The sequence below is a fragment of the Solanum verrucosum genome, unplaced genomic scaffold (assembly GCF_900185275.1).
Source record: "Solanum verrucosum unplaced genomic scaffold, falcon-dt-bn FXZP01000306.1, whole genome shotgun sequence".
In the NCBI taxonomy this organism is placed as follows: Eukaryota; Viridiplantae; Streptophyta; class Magnoliopsida; order Solanales; family Solanaceae; genus Solanum; species Solanum verrucosum.
Window position 1 is genome coordinate 516,495 of NW_026020398.1, and position 17,964 is coordinate 534,458.

A 17,964-nucleotide genomic window follows, 5' to 3' on the forward strand; every position below is an offset into this window, starting at 1 on the left:
AGTAATTGTTATTGAACTTTGCTTTATTTCCGCACTTTATAGAAATGATTGGGTTTTAGGCTGACTTGTCTTGGTGGGATACGACGAGTGCCATCACATCCATTTTTGGGTCGTGACAAAAATGGTATCAAAGCCCCAGGTTCATAGGTCTCACGTGCATACAAGCCGAGTCTAAGTAGAGTCTCAAGGATCGGTACGGAGACGTCTGTACTTATCTCTGAGAGGCTATAAAGACTATTAGGAAACTTCCTTTTTGTTCATTCTTTCTCATCGTGTGTGGTTACCTTCTTTAGTACTGAGCTATTGTATACTCTTTTGATAGATGACGAGGACTAGAGCGACTGTTACTGGTGGTAGAGGGGAGGCACTTCCCGAGGCAGTTGTTGAGGCCCCAGCTAGGGGTAGGGGTAGAGCCTGAACTAGAGGTCGTGCTTGTGGAACGACACTAGGCAGAGGCCGCGGCCGTAGAGCAGCACCAGTGAGAGGTCGTACTAGAGAGGCCTCTCCTGAGCCTCAGATTGATGACAGAGAGGACCAGGTTCCTCCAGAGCCTGCAGTCACACCTTTGCTTCAGGATACATTATTGAGGGTGTTAAGTGTGCTTGAGAGCTTTACTCAGGGTGGTGGTGCGACCACTACACCACAAGACTCTCAGACTAGATAGGGGACTCAGACCCAAGAGCAGCAGGAAGCTCCAGTTATGCATGATGCGGTGGGGCTGCCACCAAAGGATCCCATGGTTGAGAATGATCTTGCACCAACAATTTGGGGTCAAGGTGCACCATTGGTTGTTCTGACAGAGGATGAGCAGCGTAGGTATGAGAAATTTCGAAAGATGGACCCACCTCAGTTTCAGGGTGGGAAGAGTGAGGACGCTCATGAGTTTCTAACTACATGCCGAGAGTTTTTAGAGGTTGTTGGATTAGCTGAGTCACATGGGGTTCGATATGCTACACTCCAACTTCGTGGGCCAGCGAGAGAGTGGTGGAGAACTTATTCGGGGCCTTTGCCACTTGGATCTCCTTCAGTGACTTGGGAGAGGTTTTCTAGTGCCTTCCATGACCATTTTATCCTTTGGAGCGTGAGAGAGGAGAGTCGTTTGAGGTTTGAGAATCTGAGACAGGACAACTTATCAGTTACAGAGTATGAGGCCTGGTTTTGCCAGTTGTATAGGCATGTTTTGGCCATTATTCGAGACGAGACGGAAATGATTCGTAGATTCGTGAGGGGGCTGACTTTCTCCATCAGATCGGCTGTGTTTAGAGCATCGAGAGAGGGGGCTTCCTTTCAGTCCATTGTTAGTGCTGCTAAAAAGGCGAAATTGATGGAGAGAGAAGAGTTTGGGGACCCTAAGAGGATGGTGCCTCATCTGGAGGCAGGGGATCACACAGAGGGAGTGGATCCTTTTAGCAGCGAGGACCCGTTCATGCATCTATGCCGACATCCGATGGTGGTCAAATACCTCGGGGTTCTTATAGTGTGGGTCACGGTTCACAGCAGCGACCTATGGGGCGAGGCAATTATAGTGGGTTTCCAGGGTTCGCACAGCAGTTCCCGGGACAGAGATTTTGCTTTTCTTGTGGAGATCCCGATCACCTGATGCGACAGTGTACTTCCTAGAGGGGTCGTGGAGGGTCCCAACCTAATTTTTCATTTAAGGCTAGACCACCGGTACCACAGGGTAGAGGCCGAGGCAGAGTTCAGTCAGGTAGAGGCGGTAGAGCTTCTAGTAGTGGTTCTGCAGCTCAGCAGAGTGGGAGTAGAGTTACCACCCAGGTTGGAGGTGGCCGATGGGGCCACTGTTATGCTTTCCTGGGGAGACCCGAAGCGGAGATTTCTGATGCTGTTATTACAGGTATTATCCCAGTATGCCATCGATCTGCTTCTGTATTATTTGATCTAGGGTCTACATTCTCTTATGTGTCCACCTATTTTGCTGCTGAATTTGATATGATATGTGATAGCATGACTGTACCTATTCGTGTTTCTACACCCGTGGGTGAGCCCTTAGTGGTGGATCGAGTGTATCGATCTTGTCTTGTTTCTCTAGCGGGGTATGACACTTGGGTAGATTTGATTATTCTGGGGATGGTAGACTTTGATGTTATCTTGGGTATGAATTGGCTTTCTCCTTATCATGTTATCCTTGATTGTAATGCTAAGACTGTGACTTTAGCAATGCCTGGTGTTTCGAGGGTTGAGTGGAAGGGTGCTAATGGCTCTTATCCTAGCAATGTCATCTCCTTTATTCGTGCTCAGAGATTGGTGGAGAGAGGGTGTTTGTCTTACTTTGCTTTTATTCGGGACACTAGTGTTGAACCACCTTCCATGGATTCTATTCCGTGGTTCAGGAGTTTCTCGATGTATTCCCTTCTGATCTTCCAGGTGTTTCTCCCGATAGGGATATTGATTTTGCTATTGATTTGAAGCCGGGCATTAAGCCCATTTCTATTCCTCCCTACCGTATGGCTTCAGCAGAGTTGAAAGAGTTGAAGGATCAGTTGCAAGATTTATTGAGTAAGGGGTTTATTCGCCCTAGTGTGTCACCTTGGGGTGCCCTGTGTTGTTTGTGAAGAAGAAGGATGGGACTATGAGGATGTGTATTGATTACAGACAGTTAAACAAGGTAACAGTGAAAAATAAGTATCCTCTTCCGCGTATTGATGACTTATTTGATCAGCTACAGGGGGCATCGTTGTTCTCTAAGATTGATTTGAGTTCTGGGTATCATCAGTTAAAGATTAGGGCATCAGATATCCCTAAGACAATTTTTCGAACTCGGTATGGGCATTATGAGTTCTTAGTGATGTCCTTTGGGTTAACTAATGCCCCTGCAGCTTTTATGGAGTTGATGAACGGGGTGTTTCGACCATACATTGATTCTTTTGTGATTGTTTTCATCGATGACATTTTGGTTTACTTTAGGACTGAGGATGACCATGTCCGACACTTGAGAATTGTACTTCAGAGATTGAGGGAAGAGAGGTTGTATGCCAAGTTCTTAAAGTGTGAGTTCTGGCTTAATTCTGTGGCATTCTTGGGACACGTAGTGTCCAAGGAGGGTATTAGAGTAGATCCGGCCAAGATTGAGGCAGTTAGAGGCTGGACGCAACCTACTTCTTCTACCGAGATTAGGAGTTTTGTGGTATTGGTAGGTTATTACCGACGATTTGTTCAGAGTTTCTCTACTATTGCAGCTCCATTGACTAGATTGACTCGACAGGGTGTGGGTTTTCAGTGGTCTGATGAGTATGAGGAGAGTTTTCAAAAGCTCAAGACTTTGTTGACTTCGGCTCCTGTGTTAACTCTACCTGAGGAGGGTGTAGATTTTACTGTGTATTGTGATGCTTCAGGAGTCGGATTGGGTGGTGTATTGATGCAGAAGGGGAAAGTGATTGCTTATGCTTCTAGGCAATTGAAGTCCCATGAGAAGAACTACCCTACTCATGATTTGGAGTTGGCGGGCTGTAGTATTTGTACTTAAGTTATGGCGTCATTATTTGTATGGGGTGCATTGTGAGATCTTCATTGATCATCGGAGTCTTCTGTAATGACCCTCCAGGTCATTTTAAAATTAAAGAATTCTTTCCCTCGTATAGAGCATTCCTGTAGCGACCCCAAGTCATTTATGACTTGCTGGCACTGACTGTTCGGTCGCCTGGTCGTTCGTTTGGGTTTTAGGCCCGTTTCCCTGTTTTGGAGATTTTATAACTTGAAAAGTTGACTTTGGTCAACCTTCTTGGAAGTCGTGCTCAAATGAAAATTCTGACAGCTAGGTTAGCTTCGAAATATCAATTTTGGTCTAGAACGACCCTTTGTTCACTTCCCGAGGCTTTAGATGGCAGTTGTGGAATCTGGCTCAAAATGATACTGGGTGTGGGACCCACTTTTCATCGAAGCAATCTCCAAATGGAAATTCCTCCTTCACCGTTGAGTCCGAAATATCGTTTCCAATCAGATTCCATATATGGTTTGTATTTTTCCGACTCCGAACGAGTCCGAAACATCAAAATTTAAGTTTGAAGGGTTGTAGAATTTTGATGCGGCGGATGGAAATCTGGAAATTTCCAGATTTCAGGACGATTTTCGTCCATTTTTTTCCATCAACTTCAACATAAGATTTCTCCTTCATTTTGAGTCCAAATTAGGTGTTTCAAAAGGCTAACTTCAAGAGAATTTTGTGGGGAATCTAGCGGTGATCTCAGAAAAGCGAGGGGAGGCTTCGTTTGAGGTAAGGAATCGAATTTAGCCACTGCTAGGGTGATTTCCGAATTGAATTGTTGTTGAATTTTGAAATGTGAGATCTTGATCATCTTAGGTCCATTTTGAGTCATTCTTGAGGCTAACTTGTAGAGTTTTTCGCAAGGATCGTCGTGGTATAATCTGTTTGGGTTGAAAGGGTCTCGTATTTCCAGAAATTGGTGATCAAGGGGCTGCCCATTTTAATTGTTGTGGCTGATTTGCTATGTTTTAGGCATCTGTTTGTGTTAAATTTTGGGGTATTAGTTTAGTAAGGTATTTAGGACGTTTTCACGGATTCATTTTTGAGATTCCAATTATGGGCCCCACAATCCCGTTTTAGACCCGATTTTGGGTCCGTCTCCGAAAAATATAATTTTAGTGTCAATATATTCGTAATGACGAGGTGATTAACCTTTTGTTAGTGGGGAAGCATTTGGAGACCGTTCGGAGGGGAAAAGATCCGGTACCGTGAGTTGGAGCACGCGTGGTCGGCTTTCAGGTAGGCTATGGCTTTCTCTCGTGAGATTGAGCATGTTTAGGCAATTGTTTATTGATTTGCTTGAGTATGGAGGGGTTCGGGTGTCGAGCATGCTAAAATTCTATAATTCCTGCCTTAGACCTTATTTCGGGAAAGTGTTGGATTATGACAGCATGTCTCTTGATATTATTGAATATCCATATCTTGTGGTGTATATGATAATATTGATTTGAAGTATGTTTGGCCTTAGTCTAGGCTTAGACTAGTGTTGCCATAGACTTGCGAGATTTCGGATGTCGTTGGGCAGTAGAACTTTTTCCGACGTCGTTTCGGACGGTCAGCTCCTTGTAGACTGATATAGCAGACTTGAGTCTGATAGTCGGTAACTCAGCTTATGACCTTATATCCATAATGCCCTGCTTTTCTGTTAGCTACAGTACCCGGTTAGAGTCCGTGGTCCAGCTTACTTATGTCCAGGCTTAGCTACAGTACCCGGTTAGAGTCCGTGGTCCAGCTTACCACCTGTGATTTGGTTTTGGCTACAGTACCCGGTTAGAGTTCGTGGTCCAGCCCACCCGTGTCCGACCTTTGGCTACAGCACCCGGTTCGAGTCCGTGGTCCAGCCCATATAGGATGACTCATTAGCTATAGTACCCGGTTCGAGTCCGTGGTCCAGCTTGCACGTGGTGTATTCCCAATTCCTCACTAAAGCTTCAGTTTAGTCTTGATTACTCTCATCTGTAGGTTGAGGTTTTGGAGGTTGGAGAGATTCCGATTAAAGTCCGGAACGTAATGAGATCCTGGAATATGATTGGGAATGGTTCAGTTAAAAGTCCGAAAATTGGTAATATTGTGATAGACCTTCTAGCTCCATTATTTTACTTTAACTGCCAGTGCATCTGCCGGGCTTATGGGGGTCCGTGTAGGTGGTTTCTTTTATTGTGCACGAGCGTACCCGTTGGGTTTATGGGAGCCCAGCGGAGTTAGTTAGATTACTTGTCTTTGTTGCCTGTACGCTCGTGTACATACTCCCATTTACTACTCTTTGCACTTGATGTGACCCTTTATTTGCATTTCAGTTCACTTTTGCTTATCTTGCTCAGTCGGCCTATGATGCCTACTGGGTACCTGTTGTTTTGGTACTCATGCTACGCTCTGCATCTATTTTGTGATGCAGGTCCGAGCACTAGTAGCCAGCGTTGATCGAGCTTGGAGTAGACTTATCCGGAGACGGGGGTGAGCACACGGCGTTTTGTACTATTTCAGTCTCCATCTGTATATATAGACTTGTCTTTTTCCTTTCGAGACAGTCCAGTCTTTGTTGTCCAGTTTTGGGACTTGTACTCATTTTGTAGTAGCTCTGTACTGGTGACTTCCAGGTTTTGGGAGGGATCTTTATTTGTACATATGTTTTGGGTTGCTTCCGCCTGTTTATATTATTATTTTCCTACTCTTGTTTAATTTCTACCCTTAGACCCATTACTTCTTGTTCCGGGTTACAGGTTGGCTTACCTGCTGGTGGGTTATAGTAGGTGCCATCATGACTTGATAAATCAGGTCGTGACATCTTCAGTATATCTTTAGTCAGAGGGATCTGAACTTGAGGCAGCGTAGGTGGCTTGAGTTGTTGAAGGACTATGATGTGACCATTCTATATCATCCGGGGAAGGCCAATGTTGTTGCCGATGCTTTGAGTAGGAAGACTCCTAGTATGGGAAGTCTTGCAACACTTAGTATTGAGGAGAGACCATTGGCTAGAGATGTTTAGATGTTAGCTAATAGTCTTGTCCGGTTGCAGATCTTAGAGGAGAGTGATGGGATGATTGCTTTTATTGAGGCTCGGTCTTCTTTAGTCGAGCAGATCTGTGCTCACCAGTTTGATGATGAGAAGTTATGTCTCATTCGAGACAGAGTATTGAGAGGGGAAGCCAATGAGGCTGTCCTTGATTATGACGGTGTCTTGAGGATCGGAGGCAGGATTTGCGTGCCCAAGACGGGCGAGTTGACTATACTGATTCTTGAAGAGGCCCATTGTTCCCGATATTCTATCCATCCGGGAGCAGGGAAGATGTATCATGATCTGAGTCAGCATTACTGGTGGTGTGGGATGAAGAGAGATATTTCAGACTTTGTTTCTAGGTGTTTGACTTGCCAACAGGTAAAGTGTGAGCACCAGCGTCCCGGGGGTGTATCTTAGAGGATGCCTATTCTTACTTGGAAGTGGGAGCGGATCACTATGGACTTTGTTGTGGGTTTGCCTACCACAGTGGGTGGTTATGAATCCATTTGGGTTGTTGTTGACAGGCTGACCAAGTCTGCCCACTTCATTCCGGTTCGGGTGAAATATACGGCAGAGAAGTTAGCCGAGCTATATATCAGTCAGATTATGCGACTACATGGGGTTCCTGTTTCTATTATATCAGATCGAAGTTCACTATTTACTTCTCACTTCTGGAAGGCATTACAACATGGTTTGGGTACTCAGCTAGATATGAGTACAACCTTTCACCCTTAGACAGATGGTCAGTTCGAGCGGACGATTCAGGTGTTGGAGGACATGTTCCGAGCATGTGTAATCGATTTTGGTGCTAGATGGGATCGACATTTACCCTTAGCAGAGTTTGCCTACAATAATAGTTATCACTCTAGTATTCAGATGGCCCCATTTGAGGCGTTGTATGGCAGACGATGTAGGTCTCCGATCGGTTGGTTTGATTCGGCAAAGATGGACTCTTTGGATACTGACTTGCTTAGAGATGCTATGGAGCAAGTCCGTATGATTCAGTATAGACCGTTGACAGCCCAGAGTCGACAGAAGAGTTATGCAGACCGGAGAGTTAGAGCCTTAGTATTTATATAGGGCGATCATGTTTGGCTTAAAGTGTCACCTATGAATGGTGTGATGCGGTTCGGCAAGAAGGGCAAGCTTAGCCCTAGATTCATTGGACCTTTTGAGATTTTGAGTCGAGTGGGAGAGGTGGCCTATAAGTTGGCCTTGCCACCTAGTTTGTCGGCAGTTCATCCTGTTTTCCATGTCTCTATGCTTCGGAAGTATATTTCGGATGAGTCACATGTGATTTCACTCGATTCAGTGGAGTTGGGTCCAGACTTGACATTTGAAGAGGAACCTATAGCTATATTGGACAGGCAGGTTCGAAAGCTTAGGACCAAGGAGATTGCTTCAGTGAAGGTGCAATGGAAGCACCGATCAGTGGGAGAGGCAACTTGGGAGACAGAGTCTGATATGCGTGCCAGATATCCTCAGCTTTTTGAAGCTTCAGGTACTTTCTTTCACCTTATGTTCGAGGACGAACATGATTTTTAGTGGTGGATAATGTAATGACCTGGACCCCTTAAAGGTTATTTTTGATAATTTTGAATAGTCATTTATCTATAGTTAATTAAGTTGCGAGTAATTTGTTTATTATTAAAAAAATAATGGACCAAATCTGAAATATTAAAATAGGTGAATAGGAATGTTACTTTTAATGCATAAAGTAATTTAGAAAAGAAAATAAAGAGTAGCGGAAAGAAAACTGACCTGTGACGGCATCAACGAACGAGTGCAGGTATGTGATTCTCATAAATGGAAAATTGTTGATTTATTCCTGCATGCACTCAATATTATAAATATATATGTAGGAATGTTAGTATATGATGGGTAGAAAGAGAAAGAGGAATTGATTTAAGGTCATGAAATTAATTGAGTTATCTACTTTAGGATTATTAGTTATTTTATAATTATTTGGTTGCTGTAAAAATCCAATCATGGGCAATGATTGCCTGGGGATATGATCCAATATACATTAGAAAATTTGGATGCAGACTAGTAGGTCTGCGAATTATTTTTATTATTATTTTTTTCGTAAACTACCGATCCCAGATTTGTCTCTTATTTTCTTTTCTTATTGTTACATTACAATTTAGGTTTTTATATTCTAAATTGGGATTGCAATGGAATGGAACCTGTAGTATAGTTTTGTTAATTGGGTTGAAACATAAATTAAATAAATAAATCAAAAGGGTGAGAATTGAATAGTTGTCAGTACGTTGTTGAAGGGAAATTTGGAGTGAAAATATAGTGGGTGTGATTGTTATTAATGGCATTATTTAATCATTGTCAGGAATGGATAATTTATTGGGATTTAGTGAGTTTTTCATGGTTCTGCAATGAATTTGCGTGACCGGTTAGATTTCATAGTTAGTTGTTCTTATTTTAAGTATCATATTATAAATTAAATATTGGGTTACCGAATTGTATAAATATCATTAGACTTGTCGAAGTTGAAGCTTAACCCTAGGCTTGAAACTTGATTATGAATTTGGGTGAGTTTTTGGGTCTAGGGTAAACCTATAATAATGTGAGTGTTGTTAGCTTCGAAATCTTATTGTGAATATGTACTTGAATAGATTGCACTGATTTGGAAGCTCAACGTAAAGGGAAGGCTCAAGTCTCAGAGTGATTGTTTAGTTATTTGAGGCAAGTGGATTTCTAAACTCTTGTTAAGCGTATGGAATTCGTGTATTTCCTTGTGGTATATGTTTGAGAGTAATGTGATCAATTGTTTGTGTGATGTGTTGAGAATTGTTTGAAAGACTTGTTGAATCATTGTTGAAGTTGTATCATGATTCTATTGTTGTGATTTGTGCAGTGTTATGAAAATGGTCATCTCCTCATTATTTGTGTGAACATGTCATTTGCATTGTTCTGAGACATGGTTGTGACAAGTGTTATGTGCATTGAGAAAGAATAAGAAATTAAAGAGGATGTACCATTTCGAGGGACGTATCGCGTGCTGCGATGGATACTATATTTCGAGGGACGTGTCGCGCGCTGCGACGGATATTATATTTCGAGGGACGTATTGCGCGCCGCGATGGATGCATGGACAGATATGTCCCCCATAGGTCCCGGACTGAGAGACAGCGGGTGTGTATCATTAGGTCAGACATGCATCACTATACTTGATATTGCATTTCATTGCATTGCATTATTTTTATTATTGATGAACTTGATCTTGTGTGTTGCTGATCTAGTGAGTGCCTTTCTGTGAAACTTGTTATTGATGAAAATTGAGTTGTTATTGAGAATATATAATCTGTTAGAGTGCTGTTGTTGAGCTGTATTATTTGTAAACTGTGAATTGTTAGGTTGGGCTGGTTTTATGCAGGTTGTAGCTATGGAGGTTAGGATGGGGTGTAAGGAGTACCCGTATTCTGTACCCTTAGCTTGTGTTTAGAGGTTTGCTTGTTGAGTACCGTGTGGTTTGGTACTCACCCCTTGCTTCTACAATCTTTTGTAGGTTACGAGCCCGGATCTTCGTGATACCTTCCATTCTCTTCGTTTCCGAGGCTTTCTGTGGAGATCTGAGAGGTAGTTGTTTGTCATCTCAGTGAACCTCCTTACTTCTGTTTATGATTTTGTTTTTACTTGAAAGACAACATCATTTGAGACTTGTGTAACTTATTTCAATTCTAGTATTTACATTAGAGGCTTGTGCACGTGACAACCAGGTTTTGGGGATTGAATTAAGTTGACTTGTTTTCGTAATAGTAATTGTTATTGAACTTTGCTTTATTTCCGCACTTTATAGAAATGATTGGGTTTTAGGCTGACTTGTCTTGGTGGGATACGACGAGTGCCATCACATCCATTTTTGGGTCGTGACACCCTTTTAATAACAAAATAATCAATTTGAGTTCAAAATTTAAGCTAATGTAACCTCGATAAATTTGTTTCCTTTGCCAACCAAAAATTCTTTTACTCTCTTATCTCAATTTATGTGACGATTTTTCGACTCTTATTCTGTTTGTATCCACAAAATATTGCATTTCAGATTGTATTTATGTATACACCATCTATGTGAATGCATCCTGGTGATACAATGTGTACAATTACTAACACTCTGTTTGGATCATTGTTACCCATTGTATTATATTGTATCGTTACTATACCTACAATGTTTGTTTTGATTGTTACTTAAAATGTATTGTATTGTATTATTAAATTTTGTTGTTACGTAACAATGAAAACCCTTATTTTATGGACAACCAATTTGGTGTGTTTCCATTGTTACCTAATTTCTTTTTCCAATTATATCTTTACATAATATTTCAAATACTATTTTACCCTTTACCTTATATTATTTAATTCTAGTCAAACCTCCTACCCTAGAATAATTAAGGATAATTTAGTAAATTTATAAATTACAATACAGTACGGTACAATCAAACCAAACAATTAAAATGTTATTAAACAACAACAAACACTATAGCCTAGCCAAACATTGTATCTACCATATAGTACAGTACAATAGAGTACAATACAATACAATACATTATGAAACAATGGGTAACAATAATCCAAACAGAGTGTAAGATAAACTATATATGATTCATAATTTTGAAAACTGTAGTCATACATGGTAATTAATATCCAAATTATAGTGCTTTATAGAATATCAATTGAATTTCGAGCATTCAGTAATTTTTGCCCAGATTTTGAATTTACACTGTGAAACCTGTTGGTATTGATTTCAGTACCAAAAAATTGTTTATTTGACAAGTGCGGTTTATTTAAGTGGTTGAATACCTCCACTATTAAACCAGTAGGGTAAGTGAGAATACGAGATCCGGTCAAATATGTGAATGTGAATGTAATTGAAGTATGATTTTATCTAAAATAGCAGTAATTGAAGCAATATAATTATTGTCAGTAACTAAATTATGTTTAATTTTGTGCTCATTTTATATGACGACTTAAGTGATTATGATGTGACACTGAGATTGAACTTAGGACATTTGCCTATTGATATCAATTTTTTATTTTTATTTTTCACTCGGTATTTGATATTCGCATTGGAGCTCGATTAATTCAGATTTGTGCTGGATAAGGCCCCATTCAAGGGTTAGCACTCCTTATCAAGGATTTTTTCATACCCAAGACTCATTTAAATATTAAAGATGAGATCAATATGATTATTTACTTAATTATTATATTTTCAACACGCTTTGTCGTAACTTTTTTTTAGTATTTTGAGGATGGGTGATATGACATCTACCCACTATAATATATCACGTTTAATTATCATTTCATTTATATAAGCTTTAACGATTCGTCAATTCATAAGAAAAGAAAATCAAAATTGGAAAAGACTACATCATAAAAGAAAATAATAAGGGTAGACAATTACATTACAATACAAATAAAGAACATTAGTTTTATATATCTTGAAATAGTAGAGTACATGAAGAGACTATATTTAATATCTCCACTTTATTTATTTTTCATAACATAATGTTACTAACCCATAATGGGAGTAACTTGAACAACGAGTTCAAAGTTAACATACAGAAAAACTCTGCCACAAACCAAACTACCTGGCTTAGGCATACCAGGAAATAGAAGCCTAACATCATGAACTATGGAATTTTCCTTCTCAATTACTTGTTTTGCATATCCTGCTGACTTTCCAACAAGTTCAGGCCATGATAGCTTACCTACAATAATTACAACAAATATATAATTATGTGATGACAAGGGAATCCCGTAGCCACTACCCTTTGGGTGCGCACAAGGGTAAAACCCTCCGCTCCTATGCAATAGCTCGCAAACCACATAGCTAGGAGAGGAGGTAACCCACACTAGGCAAGCCCGGTGCGACGAGCTCGAGCCAGAAAGTAAACCCCTTGCTTTTGCTAGCAAGGGGTTTCAAACTTGGGACCTCCAACATGGAAATGTCAAACCCAAACCACTGGGCCACTTATAATTATGTGAAAATAGTGAAAAAAATCATAATTATGTAACCATCTGTGAAATTAATTACCTGGGCAAAATACAAATTCGCCATCATTTTCCACTGGAAGTTGCAGTACTTTTATGCCATCACTGATCAAATCTCTTGCCATCAGTGATTGAAAAACTGTAATTAAAATAATTAATTACATATTTGAGAGATAATATATACTAGTAAAATATACATGCACGAGCATTGGCGGCGTCACTAGTTTCAAAATCTGAGGAAGTAAACACATGAACTAGTTGAAGGGGTCCAAAATCTACTATACAACATACATATGATAAGATTTCTCCATTCTTAACTAGTAGTCTCGAATTCGAGCTTTAGAAATAGTGAAAATCCTGTTAGATAAGCCTTACTAATGAGTAAATTTGAATTAGTCGGATTAAAAGAGAATTAAGGGGCTAATTACATACGTGATGCAAGAAGCAAGAAAGCAAGCACATGAGATAACTTGAGCATACTCTTTCCCTCCATTGCTTTTATTTATTTTTCTTTCAAATAATTGTGTGATGGTGTAAGACTCATTGGTTACACATGGATATTTATAGGGAGTTAGTAAGGCGTCGGGTCAATTTTATAATAAAAGTTACGGCAGGTATTGAGTAACTCAGCCATCAATAATTGATTGGATATACTCAAAAGATTTAACTAAAACAATTAAAAGGTAATTTTTATCTTGTAAAAAGTGGGGAAAATTCAGAAAATGACATGGATATACACTGCATTAGCTAGTATGACAAGGAAAAAAACAATATAAAATGAAATTTAAAAAGATTTACTAGCAAAACTAGAGATGATATGGTCTCTATAAAGGGAGACGGTGAAAATTTACACACGGAATAAGAAGGGACACCGTGAAAATTGAATTTACACATAATATGTGGGAACACTCACTAATACCAAGGCTAGCTACACATAATTTAATTTAATCACAAGGCTAGCTAGATTTTGTATTCTTCTCAATTGTGTATCATTATTTTTCTTTACTTTTTTTTAGTTTTTTATTCGGTATTTGATATCTGCTTTGGAGTTTAATTAATAGAAATTTTATATTGTGATTTTTTTTTTTATATTCAATGCCCAAATTTGAAACTTCTAACTAAAGATGAATACATGTTTATCTTTCCGCACCTATAATGATATTTTTGTTTACTACGGTCCCTCAACCTTCTTATTTGTTCCAAAAAAAGTATAACGCATTGTCACATTTTATTTTTATTTTTTGGGGTGTAATGGCGGGACTCAATTGACAATTGCAATTCAAACCCTACCTACCACACATTAATTAAATCTATGGTCCCAAAGATTTTAAAGTCTTAAATAGATATACAATGAGATTGTTTTCTGAATTCATGTGAATCCAATATTTTAAGGATAGATCTTATTCAAATAATATACACTTCACCAATAGGAAAATGCAAATAAAAGAAACAAACAAAAAAAAAGAAAAAAGAAAGGGATATTAAAAAAAAACTATGGTCCCCTATAAAATGTTTTTATTCATGAGTCATCTTGTTAGTATATAGAACACACAAAAAATGTGATTTATAATTATAGGTATTTGATATTGATATATTGTTCCTAGTTATTATTTCTTTCAACCATCCATGCATTTATGTACGATAAGGAAATAATTTTATGTTTTGATATTTTTTTAATTACATACGAGCTGTGAGGAGGGAGGAGGGACAGTGAAAATTGAATTCACGTGTAGTATGTAGGGGACACATCATACACACTAATACCACTAATCGATATATTATGAATTGGATAAGGGTGAAGGGGGATATTTGATTTTATAGTCAATTATAAATTTTCTAGTTATATAGGTTTTTTTAATTTAATTTAGGGGAGATTGTTACAAAATAACATAGAAGATCTTTAAATATATAAAATACAAGTTGGATTTGTAAGCTCATTTTTTTAAGAAAATTTAAATTGTAAGTGGATTTAGGAGATCATTTTCCTCCATAGAAATTGAAAATATAATTGTGTTAATTATTTTGTTTTTAAATGAAGGATTATCCATTTAGAGTAGTTAGAAATTTACATAAATACCATAGTGTAAAATCTAAATTACATTATATCCTTACTCTTTTTCTAATTACACAAATCCCATGTTTTAGGCATTTGGGATACATAATTAAGGATCCAAATACATTATTGTTGATTATCAATCTATTGCACTTATTAAGGGAAAAAAAATTGAAAAATCAAATTAAGATCTCATCGTATCCATTTGTTGCACAAATTAGGGGGGGGGGGGGGGGGGGGAATTGAAAATCAAATTAAGATCCCATAAATTGTGTTATTTCATTCCAAATTATTGTCAAGAATTCAATCATATAGTGTAATAAACCAAAAAATTCAAAAATTAATTTTTTTTCTTCTTGTTCATCATTCTTTCTGTTTCCTCCATTAGCCGAAAATTTCATACGATACATAATGAATATTTCGATCTTCTTACGTTTCTTCTTACTTTCAATCATACAGAGATAAATCCTAACAAAGCGAAGAAATTCAATTTTTCAAATTGCTTCGGCCCCCCTATTCAACGAAGAAACCTTTCAGATTTGATTCAAAAACTTTTGTCGAAATTTTGGATAAACGAGGTGAGTTAGGAAGGATACAAAAGTGATGGAATTGTTGTTGGACAAACGATTTCTTTTGTGAATCTTCAAGTTCATCAAAGATCCTTTCAATTTTGATTCAATATTGTTGAAAATTTTGAGATTCAATTTTTTTTCCTAGTTCATTGAAGATCATTTCAGTTTTGATTCAAAATTGTTGAAAATTTTGAGTTTCAAAATTATTCTCCTAGTTCATTGAAGATTCTTTCAATTTTGATTCAAAATTATCAAAAATTTAGAGAAGATACATCATGAAGATCCTTTCGATTTAAATGATAAGTGTTGTATTTCTACTAGATACATTAAATAAGAAAGTTTTGCCATAAGATTTTAGGTTTGAGATCGATACATTATTGTTTGGTAATTGTTATGTATCAGATACATTTAGTATAAATTCGAATTTACATATCATGCCTAGAAAACTAGTGCATGATACATTATTATTTATGTATCTTATTTTGTTTAGTGCATGATACATTACTATTTATGTATCTCGTTTAAATTGATAAGTGTTGTTTTATTTGCCTTGAAAGATATGTATAACTAACATAATGTATCATTTTGTAGTTGATAATAATGTATCTGATACAGTAAGGTTGTGAAAGAAGGATGTATGTAAGCTGAAATAGAGTGTATCTATAAATGTATCACAATAAATAAGAATTGAGTTATCAATTAGATACATGAACAAACACAATCCATTAAAGAAATTTGATTATGAAAAACATTAGGAAAAAAGAGGAAAATATTAGACTGTTTGAAATTTTGGTGAAATTGAAATTAATATTATTATGAGACAATGAAAAGATTAAATAATAATACAAGAATCCTAATCATTTTCAATGAATGATTAGTTGTTAGAGTCCATAACCAACTCAAATTATGAAAAAATTCTAAATATTATATTAATTATTACCAAATAATATGCAACTAATCAAAAATCAGCCTAAAGTTAATTAAGGAAGTGTTTCCAACAAATCCATTTAATCGTATAGGATTATATTAAAGAGGAAATACACCTCTTTTAATTCAATTTTTACTATTATTGGACGTGATTAGTATGAAAAAAATATGAAAAAGAAACAAGGTTTGTATCTGGTATTATGGAAAACATTTTTCGTAATTTTTTTTTATTTATGTTTGGTTAGTTTAATTTTTTTTAATTTTTTTTTAATGTTTTGTTAGTTTAAACTTGTTGAATATCAAATTTGGATATAGATTTTGTAACTACTAAGAATTTGGAGTGAATTTAGGAAGAGAAAATAGGAGAGAAAAAGCGAGTGGTGAATGTGGATTTGGCTGGTGCCTTTTATGTATCAGATAGTTTTTAAAATTAAGAGAAAAAAGGGATTTAAGTAATATTTTTAAAAGGTAGGGAAAAATAGAGAATAAGTAAATTAAACTTGTGTATATAAATAATTTATCCTTATTTGTATTTATTTACGTTTTTTAGTTTCTTATACATATTTTGATTAATGTATAAGAAAATTATATATATATATATATATATATATATATATATATATATATATATATCCAAGGCTCAAACTCAATATTTTTGTCAATATTTCTTAAATCTTATATACTTCTTTCTCAATACATTTGGCATATATACACTGCATTAGCCAAGAAAGAAAAGAATAACGACAAGGATAATAAGTGATGGTATATTTTCAAAAGATTTAACTAAAAAAAATAAAAGGTAATTTTTATCTAGTAAATAGTGGGGAAATTTCAGAAAATGACATGGCACGTTTTATTTATGTTTTCAAAGTCTTTCTCAATGCATTAATTAGATATAACGACAAGGGAAAAAAAAACAATATAAAACGAAATTTAAAAAGATTTACTAGCAAAAGTAGAGATGCTATGGTCCCTAACTATGAAATGTTTTTATTCATGAATCATTTTGTAAGTCATAGAAACAGATTTAGGAGTTAAATGTTATAATCAAAATTTTACGATAAGGAATTCAAATAATAATACATGAGTTTCAAATTTTAATTTTAACATATATATTTAATGAATTTTGAAATAAATATAAAATTTATGATAAATCTATTGAATTTTATTTTGGGTAAGAAAATAAATAAAATCAGGTAAATTATTAAGACGAAACCACGTGTCCATCTGTTAGTTTTAACTTTTAAAGGTATACACAACTCGAAATATTAACGATAAAAGTATATACAAACTTTAAAGTATAATGAAGGGTTTTAACATATTGTTTATGATAGTTCAAAGATATATTTATCATTTTTCATTAAAAATATTTTAAACAAAATCATTCTTATTCTTTTTACAGCACTGATAGTTCTCATTGTTTATCAAGTTGGTGCTTGAAAAAAAGAAAAACAAAAGGAGAAAAAGAAAGGGATATTTTTTTTATAAAAAATAAAAACTATGGTCCCCTATAAAATATTTCTATTCATTAGTCATTTTGTGAGTATATAGACCATACAAAAATGTGGTTTATAATTATAGATATTTGATATTGATATATCATATATTGTTTCTAATTATTATTATACCTTTCAACCATGCACACATTTATACGTACTCTTTATGTTTACAATTTTCGTCCATCGAGATTCAATTGTGTTATTTTCTTTGCTCCAAAATAAGTGTTATTTAAGTGCAAATCGTGTTTATTAAATAATTAATAAATATAATTTATAGTTTATTACTTCCTCTAACCTTTTTTTTAAAAAAATAATCAAAAAGTACATGTCAATATGATAAATAAATATTGTTTAAAATGTAAGTTAAAGTTCGCATAATTTGAATCTCAAATAGCTAAATATAACTTGAG

General features: G+C 36.4%; 3 protein-coding genes and 1 pseudogene across 4 annotated transcripts in view; 1 reads left to right on the plus strand and 3 right to left on the minus strand.

Moving 5' to 3' along the window:
• LOC125839606 (proteinase inhibitor I-B-like) overlaps window positions 1-17,964 on the minus strand; it is a 164,599-nt gene that overhangs the window by 101,834 nt on the left and 44,801 nt on the right. The gene's annotated exons all lie outside the window — the stretch shown is intronic.
• Window positions 1-17,964, minus strand: part of LOC125839614 (wound-induced proteinase inhibitor 1-like) — a 126,432-nt gene that overhangs the window by 4,400 nt on the left and 104,068 nt on the right. The window lies entirely within an intron of this gene.
• Window positions 1,325-8,045, plus strand: LOC125839600 (uncharacterized; annotated as a pseudogene).
• On the minus strand, window positions 11,933-13,034 carry LOC125839607 (proteinase inhibitor I-B-like). The gene is made up of 3 exons (XM_049518602.1): window positions 12,936-13,034; window positions 12,547-12,642; window positions 11,933-12,220 (listed from the first exon to the last, which is right to left on the minus strand). Exons 1-3 carry the CDS (start codon window positions 12,994-12,996, stop codon window positions 12,024-12,026), a joined length of 354 nt encoding a protein of 117 aa, XP_049374559.1. The 5' UTR covers window positions 12,997-13,034; the 3' UTR covers window positions 11,933-12,023.

Coding starts and splice junctions, on each gene's coding strand:
- LOC125839607 (XM_049518602.1), bottom strand. CDS start 12,996: ATGGAGGGAAAGAGTATGCTCAAGTTATCTCATGTGCTTGCTTTCTTG. Junction 12,643..12,935: donor TTTCTTGCTTCTTGCATCAC/GTATGTAATTAG, acceptor TTTTAATTACAG/TTTTTCAATCACTGATGGCA. Junction 12,221..12,546: donor CGAATTTGTATTTTGCCCAG/GTAATTAATTTC, acceptor TAATTATTGTAG/GTAAGCTATCATGGCCTGAA.